General features: G+C 36.9%; 1 protein-coding gene across 1 annotated transcript; it reads left to right on the plus strand.

The window, feature by feature from the left end:
• Positions 1-4042: 4042 nt before the first annotated feature.
• On the plus strand, positions 4043-12943 carry LOC113095627 (ATP-binding cassette sub-family B member 9). Its single transcript, XM_026261036.1, has 11 exons — positions 4043-5120; positions 5726-5840; positions 5951-6081; positions 9551-9756; positions 9947-10144; positions 10341-10469; positions 10558-10746; positions 11047-11220; positions 11366-11525; positions 12152-12288; positions 12384-12943. The coding sequence occupies exons 1-11, from the start codon at positions 4490-4492 to the stop codon at positions 12690-12692; spliced, it is 2379 nt and encodes a 792-aa protein (XP_026116821.1). The 5' UTR covers positions 4043-4489; the 3' UTR covers positions 12693-12943.
• The last annotated feature ends 4726 nt before the right edge of the window (positions 12944-17669 follow it).

Raw genomic sequence — 17669 nt, forward strand, 5'->3', positions numbered from 1 at the left:
GAAAAGCGAGAAGTAGTGATTAAGGCAGAGCGGAAGAGACAGATATTCCTGGAGTGTCACTTCAATGACACTGGACATCACCTGGGACAGAAGAAGACCGTTCACAGGATTCAGAGTAAATACTACTGGCTTGGCTTTGTCAAGGATGCTGTGGATTGGGTATGCAGTGGATGTCATTAATCTGACTCTTTTAGGAATGGATACGGTCGTGTTTTTGTTTACACCTTCAACTGACAATCAACGTTTCATCTATTTCAGATTAAGGTGTGTGAAACATGTCAACACGCAGAGCGGAATAAAAACTTGGTTAGAACGGTACGACCCATCAAGGTGGATGGTCCATGGGACATTTTGGCCGTTGAAATAATTGGTAAAAATTTGTAAGGGACTTTTAAGAAGTCCAATTTGTTTGCAGGACACATTTCTAAGGCGTAACCAAATGTCTTCACTTGTGTTTTTCAAAGACAGGTCCATTCCCAGGCACTGTACATAGAGGGAATACACACATTGTTATTATTACAGATTATTACAGTAAATGGGTAGAGGCCTTTCCAGTACAAAAGAAAGATGGTCTCTGTGTTGCGCGATGCATTTCCTCATCTACTTGCAGGTGAGATAATATTGCACCATTAATAAAAAAAATAAAATATATTTGCTAAAATGTGACCCCCATCCCTTAGATTTGGCCTGCAGAGACAATATAATTTGTTCTCAAAGCGCTGACTTCTGTAAGGAGGTAAAATGCTTTCTGTCAAAATATACTAACCTTTATGCAAAACAGGTGATTAATTGTATCTTAACAGCATTTTTATTGATTATATTAGGTTACAAAGCACTTGTGTGACCGGTGGAACATCGCAAAGAGTGTTGTCAGTAGCCCAGCCACAGCAGAACGCTCTATATGATCACAGCAGTAATCTTCTGAGAGATGCCATAAAACAGATGGTGGTGGAGAAACGGGTGGAGTGGGATGATTTTCTCGATCCAGTTTTGGCCACATTTAGGGCATCGGTCAACCCTACGGCAAAATTTATGCCACACTTTTTAATATTCAACAGAAAAGCCAGCCTTTCTAGTGAGGTAAGAGAATTAACTAATAAGATATGATAGTTTTGTGACATGAATGAATGATTTTATGCAACAAATAGTGTGACTTAGTGGAAATAGTTAAAAAAAAAAAAAAAAAAAACTATCTCACTTTTTCTGTAGTTAATCATGATTTATGGCACCTAATGTTAGAATTTGTAATCAGCAATATATTTTCTCAATCTATCTTTAAATGACAGTAGAAACAAAACAAAGGAGAGCCAGTAGGTGGAGTTTGATGTCCAGCTTCCCTGGACATAATAGGTGGAGGTTGACACTCCAACCCCACCATAACCCTACTACCCTATTGCTAAACATAACTCCACCCATTACATCATTTGGCTCTAAAGTGAGCACTTTTTAAATGAAGATGGTATGTTTGAATGAAGGCAATACATGAATGAAGTATCATTAATACCAAAACTGATACTGCTGTCTCTGGGAATAAAATTAGTAAATAAAACCATTCAACATTACAGTAAAATTTGTGCCATGTTTATTTAAACTGTTTCAGAACATGAAACATATTATAACTTTTAATTAAAGTCAGTTTCACAATCCTTGCCAAAAACCCATTATAATAAATGTATTTTTTATTTGTGCTGTACTTTTGTGTGTGTTATAGTAACATAGTCAAAGTTTCTGTCTCTGTCAGTGCTTTGAGTTTGAGAACTGTCAGTTCATTTTTCCCCCACTAAGTTTATTTTGCACATTCAGTTTCACAATAAATAAGAAAAATGTTAGATATAACATTTGGTATTAATATTTTCATGTGCGTTATGTCGCATATTGCGCCCATCGTCCTTACAAGGAGGTGCGATTGGACTCAGTGGAGGTATTCTACATGCAGCCCACCGTCCGCCAAACCCACCCACAGCACACAAAGTAAAAAGAAGTTACACTGACTGAATTGCTATTATAAATCCATTTTTTCCCCTTTTTTAAAAAAAAACACAGTTTGATCCTCTTGGTTGCTATCAGGACCAGGAGGACAAAACCCTCAATGAAGAGGCCACGGATGCTTTTCTTTCCTCCTTGCAGGAGCAACAGATTAACATCAAACAGATGGTAAATCTGAGCATTTGTTTTAGTAAAAATCTCTTAGCAAAAATGTTATTTACTAATTGATCATTTAAATATTAAATTATGGTACATGTCTTACAAAAAGCATGTCTAAAAACTTTTTTCACACCATTTTTTTGATAATGTTCTTTTTATCTATACAGGTAGTTACAAATATGAATCTTGCATACAGACAAGAAAAGAAAAATGCAAAACGCAAAGCTAGAAGTATGCCTTCCATCACTCTCGCTGTGACCGACCCATTGTTCAGCACAGAGGAAATGCACTCCACAAAAAAACTCAAAGAAAGCCTCTACCTGTCTTTTCCAGCAGAGACAGTCCTAACCACAGTCCAGAATGTACCTGAAGCCAAGAAAAATTGTTTGGAATATCCTCTGACAGACTCTGATGTGCACTGAAAATCTTTTTTTGGTTTGAAGAATCATAAAGCATTATATCTACAAAGTGTATTTGCATAGGCTACAGCTTGAAGACTTGACGTCTGAAGTGAGTGGTTCACAGAGAGCAGGTCAAGCAGACACTTTTTGTTTCAGCACATAATGTAGCAGATTAAAATATGGTATTTCACCTCAAGGTGTTCATCGACACAAATGATGGTCTTAGGTTTTTTTTTTTTTTTTCTACAGATCATTATTATATAACACCAAAGTGTTTCTTCTGTCTTTGACAGTGAGTCTGAATTTGCAAACAGCAGTTTTGCCTAATTGTTTACTTAATCACCTATTCATCCATGTGTATGGAAAGGAAAGGTTAAGGTTCTATGTCAATAAATAGTTGTGAAGTTTCAGGCTTTATCTCATAAATACTTTTTGCTCCGTTATGTTTTAAATGATGATAAATGCTATCCAACAATTAACTTTTTTCATTTTTTAATAAACCGATTTGTTTATCAGTTAAAATCGGTTAGTCTGTGGCCAATATGACATCTCACGCAACTTCCTGTTTGCCTTTGAAATAACGAGGGCTGAAACAAAGGTGCAAGAACGTGACCACAGATTGCAGCACATTTCACAATGAGGATGACCTCACCTTGTTACATGTCATGAACAAGTGGCAACATGTCTGAAATAAACCGTTTAGTGTTGAAATGCTGTGTTCTGGTTTAAAATAATTCATAAAATGTTGCATTTTTTTGTTACATTATTGCTGTATATACAGTATATTTACAATATATATAAAACTAACTTATTGAAGCTGTAAAAATGGTTTTTACGTTCAACTGCACTGGAACAATAGAAAGTCAAGTGCTTATTAAAATGAATTCAAAGCCTCAACTGTTCTTATTTCTAAGGACAGACAGTGTTACTTTTTAGTCTTATTTTTTTATATAAAAAAATATATACATATACATATAAACATAAAATAAATGAACAAATGTAGGAATCTTATGAATGCACCATTCCTGGATGTAGCTGGGTGAATGGGTGTAACTTTCAGATACTTAAATGCATGCTATTTACAATTAAATGAAACTGTATTATAGTGCAAACTGATATGTAATAAGTTAATCTTGAAGTTTACTGCCAACTGTACTAATAATTATAGTAAACTAAAATATGCATGTGCTTAATTATTTTTTATTATTTCTTTATTGCACGTGCTTTAGTATGTTAGTCAACGAATGAAAATAAGTGTGACATAAAAATGAGTATTTAGGTAGTCTTTTATTTTATATGTTAGGTTTTAAGTTCGTAACTTATAAATATGTAACGCAAATACAAACAATTATACACATTCAAAATTTGCCTATACAAAATGTCGAAATAAAATGTCCTCACCTCCTTTCCTTCAAAATATGTAAATACTTGTGTACAGTATTTCATCACAACGTTATCAGAGTCCTTTCTGATTGGGCAGCTGTCACGGAGGCGGGGCTTGAGTACTGTATTCTTTCCCTCTTCCTGTCATTGCATCGAGCCGGTAAGAAGAGGCGATGTATATTGCCTGGAAATTTTGGGATTAAGATAAGTTCTGTTGTCGTACTGGGAATATTGATTTACGAAGGAAATAAGGAGCTGATATTTAGACGGAAAATGCATTTTGTACTGTCCCACTGAATGGGTCTGTCTATGATAATGCCGGTGTAAGCTGCGAAAGGCCAGCGAACCAACTTGACAGACGCAGTACATTCACATAGACTTTGTTTCAGGCGAGCACTTTTTAGTAATACACCAGACCTGTCAGTCTGGTTTCACGCTTCTTTGTCTTTAATATGTTTACTCGCCCTATAGAAATCACTAACATTTAGAATTCTTGCTGCTAACATTTACCGAGAGCATTTGTATTTCAGTAGCTTCAAGGCTCTTCAGCAGGTGTAGACATGAGGGTTGCTGTGATTATTAGTGGCAACCTGGTTTTCACTCTGGTGGATATCGTGGTCACCACAATCTTGTATGTTCATGGATCAAGTTTCGATATATTTTCAGATGAATTAGAAGACTTTGACATACACTGCTCAACTGTGGATTTGTGGGGAACTGTTCTCATCCGGGCCACTCTTCTTTTCGGGGCCACCATCGGGGTGTTCTATAACAGGACTGATGGTCCACAGAGGGTTTCAAACCTGGGGACGTTGGTTTCTCTTATATGCCTTACCATCATGACTTATGCTCTTGCCAAGTTGTTGATGCTTTCCGAGGAGGGAACTCTGATGTACGACCCCTGGTTCCTAAGTTTGTTCTCCTGGACTTGTGCATCAGCAATAGGCATCATGATCTCATGGAAGCTGCTGTCACAGTCTCCCAATTCTGTATCTGAAAGAGAGGACAGCGAGGAGACAGAGAGGCTGGTGGATGGTATCGAGACCGAAGATGAGTCCAGTAAGAAGAGCAGAAAATCAAGGAAAGAGCCCCCCGATTCAGGGGCCACAATCGGCCGTCTATTGTCGTACTGTAAGAAGGACTCTGGTTTGCTGGCCATTGCTTTCTTCTTTCTTCTACTCTCTGCTGTGTGTAAGTTGACTCTCACAGTTATCACTTAAATATTGCAGCAGTCATTCCTAATAAACAATCTCATGAAATATAGTGTAAGGTTGTATATGTTAGCATTAGTGAACACAATAACCAACAATGCTTTTAAGGGACTAAGAATGAACACTAATATGATACATGATTTAAAATACATGATTTGATATGATACATGATGCAGTAAAGATTGTTACTGCATAAGACCTTTGTAAAGTGATATGAAATGTATTTTAAGTATAATGTAAATCTAGCTTTTGAGAGTTCGGACTAGAATGGAAAATTGAAATGTTTTAGAGAATTTGTTGGTAAGTAATCAAAACACACGCTTTCTTTTTTAATAACGTATGCTCATCAAGGCTGCATTTATTTGATCAACAATAAAGCAAAACAGTAATATAGTTAAATATTACTACAATTTAAAATATCAGTTTTTATTTTGTTATAATTGTAATTGCTGTTTATTCCTGTGATGGCAAAGTTGAATTTTCAGCAGCCATTACTCCAGTGTTTGGTGTCACGTGATCGACACTTGTTCTCATCTCTAGAGGTTATCAGCTCATAGTGTTAATATTGGATGTTCCTCCCCACAGGTGAAACTTTTATACCTTATTACACGGGGCGAGCAATAGATGGCATAGTTATCCAGAAAAGCATGGATCATTTTGCCAAACCACTGATTACTCTCTCTATTTTGGCTTTGGTCAGGTGAGCGGTTCTGGATTTCACTTTTCTTTCATTTTTATACACAGTAGAGATTGATTTCTTTTATTTACATATCATATAATACCATTTATCTTTCTTTTTTTTTTTTTTAGCTCCATAGCCACTGGGTTTCGTGGGGGTGTCTTTTCTGTTACGTTTGCTAGGTTGAACATTCGACTTCGAAACCTTCTCTTTAGATCACTAATGCATCAGGAGATTGGCTTCTTCGATTCTAACCATACAGGTAATGTTATGGCTCCATTTATATCTTCTATTTTATTATATTTATCCTTATAAATCCTTTTATTTTATATGTGTGTGTATATATATATATATATATATATATATATATATATATATATATATATATATATATATATATATATATATATATATATATATATATATATACAGTTGCAATCAAAATTACTCAACCCCCTAGAGACTACAGTACTTTATAAATACAAGCTTTTCTGAAGATCCAGGATAAAATAAAAATTCTATCTATAACAGTACACTGGCATATTAAAAGTGATATTGTCAATATATAATGTAATACTTTTGAATTCTAAGATTTTTTCATAAGACTGCTATGTCATAATTATTCAACCCCTCTTCAACATTGCTGTTTTTAAATCACTTATTTGCATGGTGGGGAATAAAACAGTCTCAAAACACAATTAAGCCTTTAGAAACTCTATTAAAAACAGAATTAGCTTGAGCCCTTACACAAACAGTTAGCCCATGCATGTGTTGAAGTTGAGTAGCAAAAATGTCAACAGAGATCTCACAAAAGCTAAAGAGAATAAATATCGTAGTACTTTAGAAAGGCTAAGGCTATATGAATATTTCCAAGACATTGAAAGTTCCTAGAGACACAGTTCTCAGCCTTATTCCTTAGCTTAAAGTGTGTTTTACCAGAAAATCTTTGAGGTTGTGGAAGAAAAAGCACAATATTGTAAAATGTTTAATCAGAAAAAATCTGCAATGTTAAGCCAAAGACTTGCAAGATGACCCGATGAAAGGAGGAAAACCATTTCAAAGCAGTGTGTAAGAAGATCACTAGACAAGTATTGCCTTTATGTTGAGACATCTTGCAGAATACCACTCTTGATCAAGAAGAACAAAGGTCAATTTGAACTTGTGAACTTGATCAAATTCATTTGTGTAGACTTGTGTAGCTCTGGAGGAATGTTATATGGATTGATGTGACCAAACTGAAACTTTTTGGACGCATGGATCAGCGGTATGTCTGCTGCAAAAAAGGCAAAGCTCATAAGCAGAAGAACACCATCTCCATCCTCAAACTTCGAGGTGGATCAGTCCTGTTATGGGGTTTCTTTACTGTAGAAGCAAGTGGAAATCATGACTGTATGAAGGACATCATGGATTCTTTAAAGTGTCAGGCCATTTTGTCAAGAATTGTGATGCCTTTGGTGCAAAAACTGAAGCTGATGATCAATGGACTTTCCTGCAGGACAGTCATCCCAAAGTACACATTCACATCTACTTCTGCTTGGTTCAGGGATCAGTCATAGACTGTACTTGAGTGACCTGTTCAGTCTCCAGGCTTAATTCTCATTTCAAATATCTGGTTGAATTTGAAGAAAGCAGTGGCAATGTGAAAACCAAAGATTATCAGTGATCTGAAAGCTTTTTCAGGTGTGGAATGGGCCAAAACTGTAGTAGAGAGGTGACAGCGTTTATTGGTGATTTTTAGGGATGCACCGAAATTTCGGCCACCGAAAATTTTCGGCCGAAAATAGCCTTTTCGGTTTTCGGCCGATAGACTTTTATCACCGAAACAACACGGCCGAAATGTTGTGATGACGCAAACAGAAACCGCGACCTGCACCTGCATAGCAAAGACCACGAGCTCCCCGCGACATTCACTTAACACCAGTGAGAACATTCTCTCTCTTCGTATTCCTTTATTCGCAGCACTAAAGCGTCTCCTAACAAACAGATTAAGACGGACCACGAAGTAAAAACAAAGAAAAGTACATATAGAGTCTGTAAGCACATGTCTCACTGAGATCTTTTCGGATCCTCTGCACTTCATCGCGAATGTGCTTGATCCGCGTTATAATGACCATTACTTGGATGCGGAAATAAGGCAGCGCGCACGAGAAATGATCCAGGACGCGCTGTATGCGGAGAACCCGCGTGGAGACGGAGAAGCGCCAAGCGCAGGAGACAGATCAGAGCGCAGAAAAAAAGACTGGTCTCTGCACCAGATGAGTGGAATGCACCATCGTTGTCTGATATGTTCAGTGGAATTCTGCAAGAAAGTGCCTCAAATAATAATAATACGTTGGCTATTTTGTTCTTATACACACACACAAACATATATACATACATAATATCAGATTGTAGCCATATTTATGCTAGATTTTCTGCTAGATTTCTGCTTTAATTTGATAAAAATGTTTATTTATGCCCTGGCCCTATTTAAATACACTCTCTCAAATATTTCTCAAATGTCAGGCAGATGACAAGCTCAACTGCTCAACAGCTAGATGGTTAACTGTCTGAAGTCCCCATCCCCAGAAGTGATAACAGTCTTGCCAACTGGAGAAGTAATGCACTTTCTAGTCCTACATAGAAAAATTTCAAATGCACTTCACCTAAATGCACTTTGTTTTTATGAGAGAACTGTTCATTTTAAAACCTTTCTGCAGGCCAGTAGGCCTGTACATTATTATTAAATATACACATGAGTGGGATACATTTTTATTTTGAATTTTATTTTACACTGTGCATTGTTGCAATGTGCTTAATAAATATTTACATCATTTGTAATTATGTATTTTTATGTTTTTTTTTTATAAGTTATGTAATTGTAATTATCTTTGAAACTTTAATATTAATTTATGCAATTGCAATGTCTTAATTTTAGTAAAGTTAGTACACGGTCATAGCAATAAATGCAATGGTACTAATAATTGGCATAATATTTCGGTGTTTCGGTTTCGGTTTTCGGCCTTGGTTTTCTCTTTTTCGGTTTTCGGTTTCGGCCAAGAATTTTCATTTCGGTGCATCCCTAGTGATTTTAAAGAATAAAAGATTCTGCACAAAGGGGGTTGAATAATTTTGAACATCAATGTTTAGAGCCAATTCAAATTTTATCATGATTCATCAATGTTCCATTCTCAGAATCAGTCAAAAGTGTATTAACAAACTTTCTCTAATACTTTACTGATGCCTTTGTTAAATTGATTTCATAAAATGTTAACCTCCACAGCAAATTGTCTTGCAAGTCAAGGGGATTGAATAATTTTGATTGCAACTGTATATACGTGTGTGTGTGTGTGTGTGTGTGTGTGTGTGTTTTAAGCAATTCAAGATTTGAAAATCTCTCTTTGACCTACATTTATAGAATGGTCAGCATTCAAACTGTACCCAACAGCAAATACATCACCATAAAATTTGCATACTAAATTGTGGTTGGTTTTTCTCTTTGCATACTGGATTTTGATTGGATTTGTCTTCTTTGCTATTATGTATTGTGTTGATTCCTGTGTGCATTCCTGCGTGTCATTATGCACCATTTTATTTAGAGAGAAACCAAAGCCTAAAATCTTATACCTTAATGCTATTATTTGTTGGCATTCAAGGAAATGCAAATCAACATTACTGTGTCAAAGACCTCTCTGGACTGGTTGAAGTGGAGATGACATAAATTATTCAGCTCTCAATGGTTTGCCTTACAGGTGACATTACCTCTAGACTTACTTCAGACACTACTCAGGTGAGCGACCTCATCTCACAAAATGTCAACCTGTTCCTGCGCAGCTTTGTGAAAGCTGTGGGCATCTTCATATTCATGTTTGGGATGTCATGGAAACTGTCGGTAGTCACCATCATGGGTTTCCCATATATAGCTGTGGTCTCCATGCTGTATGGAGAGTATTACAAGGCAAGTTATGCATATGCAAATATATTGCTTGGGAAAAAAAATAAAAAAAAACAATGCCAAAGTTTATAGCAACATATACTCTATATTGTTTTTGATTTCACAAATGCACATTATAATCGCATTTTTAATGCACTTATACAAAACATGTACACATAATTTTTTTAAATTAGACATTTTTGATGTTTAACAGAAATTAACCAAAGAAGTTCAGACAGCACTGGCTCAGGCCAATAAAGTGGCAGAGGAAACAATATCAGCCATGAGAACAGTGCGAAGTTTTGCAAATGAAGATCAGGAGGGAGACTCGTACTACAGCCGACTGCAAGAGATGTTTGTTCTTAATAAGAAACAAGCAGTTGCCTATGCCTGCTTCATGTGGTCCAGCTATGTAGGTACCTTGCAAGCATCTTGAAGCCTTCCATATTTGTTCTAACAAGATTCTCATTTATTAAATCAAAATTTTCTTTCCAATATAATGATAAAATTTCTCTTTTGGGTCATTTGAAGTATCTTGTAGATCCAAAAAATAAAAAGCAGCATTGTCAGTCCGAACAACAATGCTAATTTTTGATTCTAATCTTTAGATCTCTGAGCTAGCCTTGCAAGTAGCAATCCTGTTTTATGGAGGCCACCTAGTGGTGACAAATCAGATGAGTGGAGGGACCCTTATATCCTTTATCATTTATGAGCTGGAGCTCGGCGAGGCCCTGGAGGTATGGTGTTTATATTTTAATATGTGTGCGCGTGATATTCATACGATGAATCTGAAACACAAAGTTTTACTTTCTGTTCTTTTTTCAGAGTATATCGTCAGTGTACACAGGTCTGATGCAAGGCGTTGGCGCTGCAGAGAAAGTGTTTGAATATATCGACAGGAAACCTAAACATATCCTTGATGGTCAAGAAGCTCCAGAGACATTTGAAGGGCAGGTGGAATTCAAAAATGTGACATTTGCGTATCCAACACGGCCAGAGATGGATATATTAAAGGTATTCTTCAATGAAAGTAGACTTTAAGATAGAAGGTTACCAACTAACAGTAAATTTCAACACCATAACCTAACCAGACTTCTAAGATAATTTATTACAGTTGTGCCCGTGTAAAGCTTAAACTGGGTTGCTATGTTTGATGTTACTAGGATGTATTGATGGTGGTTGCCTTGCAATTAGTGTATTGCAGGTACCTTTGCATGCAACGTTTGTTTGTTTTCTTTTAAACTGATATGCTTGTGAATCAGTAACAGAATTCTTAGACACAGGAAGAAAACTAAACGCACGTTTTCTTCTCAGAATGTTTCCTTCAGTCTTCGCCCCGGGCAAGTAACTGCACTGGTAGGGCCCTCTGGTGGTGGAAAAAGCTCATGCGTGTGCTTGCTGGAGAACTTCTATGCTCCTCAGCAAGGCCAGGTGCTAGTGGACGGCCGACCTGTGAACAGCTACCACCACAAATACTATCACTCTAAGGTGGGACTTATGCTGAGGCTGACCTAGATACATTATTTAAGAATACTTATGTCGTGAAGCTTGTAATACATTCTACGGTCTTAAGAGGGCAGTAGTTACTGATAATGAAAATGTTTTATTTTATTTCTAAAAATTTTTTTTACAGGTAGCACTGGTGAGTCAGGAGCCTGTTTTATTTGCCCGCACAGTTCAGATGAATATATCCTATGGTGTACCTGAAACCTCAATGGATTCAGTCATTAGAGCTGCTATTAATGCCAATGCACATGACTTCATAACAGGCCTCTCCAAAGGCTATGAAACTGGTTAGTTATTATATTATATTATATTATATTATATTATATTATATTATATTATATTATATTATATTATATTATATTATTGTGTTTATTGTTGCAAATTATACTATATATTTTTCTTTTGTTTATTTTTATATTCATTTATTAATATCATATAACTAATAATATTATATTATTAATATTATGACTATGTATACTAAAATGCACTTAAAATTTTTACATTTTTATGTGAATGCTTTGTGCATTGCAATAATGACAATAGATATTCAAATGCATAATTGCTTGATTTGATGTTTTTTTTTCTTATTTGACATCTATTTGTACCTAAGTTTATTATATTATATTATATTTTTATGTTTATTTTTTTGATTTTACTATATCTTTTTTACATTTGTATATTTATTAATATCTTGTTACTTATATTATTATTATAATATCAAAATTATGAATGTGTATATAAGTTTGTTATGCTCAGAAACTTATATTTTTCTATGTGAATGCTTTGTGCATATAGATATAGACAATAGATATTTAAATACATAATTGCTTGATATTATATTATATTATATTATATTATTTGACACATCTGTTTTGTACCAGAATTCATTCTGCTGCTCTGTCCTCTGTTATAGGGGTTGGAGAGAAGGGTGCTCAGCTGTCTGGTGGGCAAAAACAGAGAGTTGCCATTGCTCGGGCTCTTATCAGAAACCCTTGCATTCTTATTTTGGATGAAGCCACAAGTGCACTGGATTCAGAAAGTGAATACATAGTAAGCGATGACTATTACTTTGAAATGATGGCTTTAGTGAACATTCATTTTCAGTCTTGCATTAGACTTCATTTGTGTCGTTACTCTGTTTGTAGGTTCAGCAGGCTCTGAACAACTTGATGCGAGAACACACGGTTTTAGTGATTGCCCATAGACTGAGCACAGTGGAGAGAGCAGATAACATCCTAGTGATCGACAAAGGCTGTGTGGCAGAGCAGGGCCCACATGCTGAACTTATGGCCAGGGGAGGCCTCTACTGTAAGCTGGTGCAGAGGCAGATCATGGGGACTGACTTAGATGCAGATGTTCACAACCCATCGCCAGCCCCAGCATGGAAGCTGAAGGAGGGAGATAAGGAGAGTACAGAGGACTGTAGCGACACTGAGTGTGAAGCACGCTACTAAGACAAATATGCTTGAATTTGAAATAGTCCTTAATTCTAGACAGATATTTATTTTATTTTATTTATTCAAATCTGGGGATATATTACATATTGTGCATGTCCAACAGTATGTAACTACTTGACTATGAGAGTACTACTAGGAGTTCTGCACTGAATAAAGCTTTAAGAAATAAATATTCAAATATAAATATCATAAATAGTACAAACATATCGCCAACTTAATTATGGAAATAAAATGAATTAATGGACAAATAATTGTTTCATTCTTTAAATGTCCCATATACTACTAATACAGTTAATAGTGTGCCGTTTATAGTATTACTTAATATTTAGATCTTTTGTTTTAGATTTATTTTTATTGAATTTAATTTACATTTTTTTGCACTTTAGTTTTAGTTTTCTAATTTGAATTTGTGCTTAATTTTGATTTAATCCGTATTATTTTATTTCAGATTTATTTTAATTAAAACAACTTTTAATAGTTTTAGTTTAACACTGAAGATTGCAAAAAAAATTATATAAAACTTTATTTAAAAAAAAGTATTTTATCTCTTTTATGCAGTGTGATACAGACCTGTATGATTTCATAATTTGAAAGAACATGTAATTATCCTTTTGGAGAAAGTTCGTGAACATCAAATGAAAAAGCCCTTAGTGATGTCCTGGTTGACGTCACAGATCTCCTCCTGTCGTCTTCCGGGCTGAAAATAGCAGCTTTTCCCAAGTATCCCAGAGTGCAGTCTGGACGATGGGGCGGGGCGACACGTTGGGGCGGAGCGACACGTGTCGCCCTGCCCACCTCAGCGGTTATTGGTTTATGATTAAGATGAGTTTATTGGTGTACAGATGAGTGACGATTTTACAACTTGTTGGTATAGAAAATTATGCCGCTATTAGCAGGATTGTAATGCGGAAGTAGACACTCAGATGAATAAACTTTTAATATAAATTAAAAAGTGAATATAAATGTTGTGTTTTTGCATTTATTGTTGCATTTGCACAACATCCCGTATAAATACAAAGAGTTTTGGATTACGACGAACAGAATAGAAATAAATGGTCTACTCCCTCAATGGCTGTGTAGACGGCGCTACCTCGGCATTACTCGCTGGTTTGAAAATGACACGGCAATATTATGCGAAGTATGGTTATGTAGATAGTCATGGAGTACCTTGATTTATATATTCAAATTATATATACATACATATATGTATATGTATATGTGTGTGTGTGTGCGTCGTGTGTGTAACAAATTGTCACCAGTCTCTGAACGTCACCAATAATATTTTGAACATTCCCTTGGCCCCTACGAAAATTTACCATGGTTCTGCTACAGTAACTATAGTAAAACTATGGTGTTTTTATAATTACAGCTCACAGTAATTAATATGCCAACAAATATTTTTACTACAATAAATCCATGGTTACTTTTTGCAAGGAAGGAACTATACAGGTTCTAAAGAACTTGCCCAAAAACACTTGTTACTTTCTGTTATTTGTTTTCTGAACTGCACTACTGAAAACGTCTCCGGTTACTATCGTAACCTCGGTTCCCTGAGAGGCGGGAACGAGACATTACGTCAGCTAAGATGTATATGGGAACTCTTCCCTTCTCCACTTTCCCTGAAATCTTATTGGCTAACGCCAGCTGGGGACAGCTGGCCAATTGACGCGAAGCATGCAAATACTGGCGGGTCAGCGGGCAGTATAAAATGCATGGGCGCGAAAATATGGCCTGTGTAGCAGAGTGGGTGCGCGCCGATTGGGGTGCAGCCCACGACTTCACCACGAGCTCTTGCACGCCTCAATGCCATCTGGTAGCAGCTCGACTGGAGGAGCCACGAGTCCAGTTACCTTTCACAGGCTCGTCAGGTGCGTTGTAAGCGAGACCCAGCTCCGTGACGGCCTTTCCGATGACCCTGATGAGCTCCTCCTGGAGGTCTGCAGGGCCCTCTTGGTCGGGGCGGTCTTTTTTCCAAACCTTTTCCGACGTCGAAAGCGACATGGAGTCGTTTTCCTCGCCAGCTCCGAAGAGGACGAAGTTCGCGGGGCAGAAGCTTATCGTCCACCACGCCTTCGGGCGGGGGAGGGCCCACCAGCGGCTCGCTGGCGGCAGTGGGCCTCATTCCCGCCATTTTCCGAGCCACTGGCTCTGAGGGCGCGCACTGGCAGCTCGGCACAGTGGGCGCACGTGTGGTCCATGTGAGAAACCCATTGACAGATCACACAGAACTGGTGAAGGTCCGAATCTAGCATTAGCAGCCATCGGATGCGGAGAGGAAAAACGGGGTGAGTAGTCCTCTATTGCAACTTCCACAATGACTTAGATAAGACTTCTAGCGTGAAGAAAGAGATTCTGATGTAATTTTCGCGCCCATGCATTTTATACTGCCCGCTGACCCGCCAGTATTTGCATGCTTCGCGTCAATTGGCCAGCTGTCCCCAGCTGGCATTAGCCAATAAGATTTCAGTGAAAGTGGAGAAGGGAAGAGTTCCCATATACGTCTTAGCTGACGTAATGTTGAGTTATCGCCTCGAGAGGGAACCTCATTAATCCTCACAATCCTGTCACAACTAAATTAAGAATCCATTATGAGCAATGCATAGCAAATGATGTTATCATCAAATATGAGAAACCTTAAAGAATGATAGACTGATGTAAATGACTGAAACCTGTTGTCATGCACGTGTTTTCCATAGCTTTTTTATTAAAACATTATACACTGCAAAGTTTAACTTTAAATTACATCAATTAATACATCAAAACCAGTTGATCTCAGTCCATTCTCTATTTCCCTTCAATGAACTTAACACACAAATGTGTTTCATGCCACAAAAAAAAACAGTCCTTGGAACAAAATCCTGTGTAAACAAAAGCCCAGAAGATCACCAACTCGGTCTCTTCCCTGTTAGCCTGACTATGTCAGACTTCCTACTTCCGCTCAATTTCATTTCGCTTCTGTACTCAGTCTGATACAGCGTCAGAGCTTTCTGTTTGCCACCGGTCTGGAAACAGCCGGGCCAATCAACGAACAGAGGGCGGGCTGAGAGCCGTTGACGTAGATGCTAAGCGCCGAGTTTTACATTGAATGTAGGTTAGAGAAATCGAAAACCGAAACGATCGCGGAAATGGGAAACGAGACACGGGATGCAATTTGCTCTGTTATGGAGAACATTCAACTCTTTTTCAAACTGCAAAAGTCGTTTACAGCCATGTTCACTCCGGTATTTCGCTCGCATCATCATGTGTTTACAACAGGTTTACAGTGGAAGTTCAATCATAGATTTGAGTTCGATGCATGATGTCTGTGCTTCGATGCGGCTGTACCATAGACAGCAAAAGAAATGGACACAGCGACCCCATTGGAACCATAGACAGTAAAAGAAATGGACACAGCGACCCCATTGGAACTCAATTGAGACAAATGAAGCCCAGTTTTAGCGTTTTTTAGCACTTCCGTTTCTGACGCGCAGACTCAAACGAAGCTTGACGACGTCAGCAACCTGTCTGACAGATGTACATGTTCTAGTGGCTGTGCGTGCAAACTGCCATCGTTAATCTTGCAGAGACGGCGAGCTTGAGCGGGGAGTTCTTTGGCGTGAGTGAGCAGGAGTAAGTATTCTGATTAATTATTTTGTATAGTATTTTAAAATGTAACGCCAGTACGCCTTATTAAGTTAATTGCCTGCAAGCTTCTTCACCTGTCTGTATGGTAATGCGACAGAGAGCCGAGTGGTTATGACGCAATCGTTAGCCTATTTTTTACAAAAACTGTTTATACGGGGCCATAATGTAACATAGAAGGTAATGGAGCCCTTTATACATTGTCATGTATCTTTAGAAATAAATAATGGACAAACAGAGTCTTTAAACGCCTCAGATGTAAAGTTATTCGCTGTCAAAGTGACGCCAAAATGAATGGGAGTCAATGGGAATGCTAACGCAAGTGAAGTTCTGCTAAAAGATGGCAGCCCCCACCCGACTTCAACTTCCGGTCGAGTTCCTTGCCCCCTGGGCTGTACAGGGACATAACATACATCTAAACTAAACTTTATTGTGATGCTAACTTTTATACATTATTTTAATCATTTAGACATATTTTTGGTTGTCAGTAAATAAAATATAAATATTTGATCCATTAATGTATTAATTGCTTGTAAATGGATGTATTCACATCGACTGCATTTATTTAACTAGTGTATATATTCATGTATAGCTGTGTCACAAAAGAAAATACATTTGGCTTCTTTTACTAAAATGTAATTTTAAGAAAAAAAATTATATAATTATTGGTTGGCATTTATCGTTATTATTGCATGGTAAATGTTGGGGTGGGCAAAAGATGCAATTCATTATGGGGTAATGTTAATTTTCGAGTAGTAATACTTACATTTTTAGAGTATCAAATCAACAGTCTTCTCCAAAGATGAGATCTTCAAGCAGCTGATCGAAGTACCCTTTGTGCAGATATTCCAGTCGCTGTGAGGTGTTTGTGCACCTGACCCACTTTTTTATTATTATTGCCAAATTATTGCATAAAAGATCATGGTAAGAGGTTGTATCTGACAATAAACAATCATAATGCCATAAAACAGTAAATAAAAAAATTATGTGTTCATAGTATGAGATGCTATAAAAGAAAAACGTTTTTCACGTAAAATTATTAAAAAAATATTCAAGAGATAACGATTTTGGGTTTTCTAATAAAAAACAAATGTTTTAAGGATAACACTTGATCACATTAGTGGAGTTAAAAATATATATATATAAAAAATCAACAGTATTGGCTATACTACAATCACAAAATAAAAAGGCAGCCGTTTCTGCAACGTTCTTCATTATCAAGATAATTACAAATACAATAATTAAACCTGTCACTTATATCTTCTACGTTTTTGTGCTTGTTATAACTTTGTAGGTCACATGATCAACATAGCGGATGATGATATACAATTTGGATTCATTCTTCATACATAC

The sequence above is a fragment of the Carassius auratus genome, unplaced genomic scaffold, assembly GCF_003368295.1.
Source record: "Carassius auratus strain Wakin unplaced genomic scaffold, ASM336829v1 scaf_tig00215756, whole genome shotgun sequence".
Taxonomy (NCBI): Eukaryota; Metazoa; Chordata; class Actinopteri; order Cypriniformes; family Cyprinidae; genus Carassius; species Carassius auratus.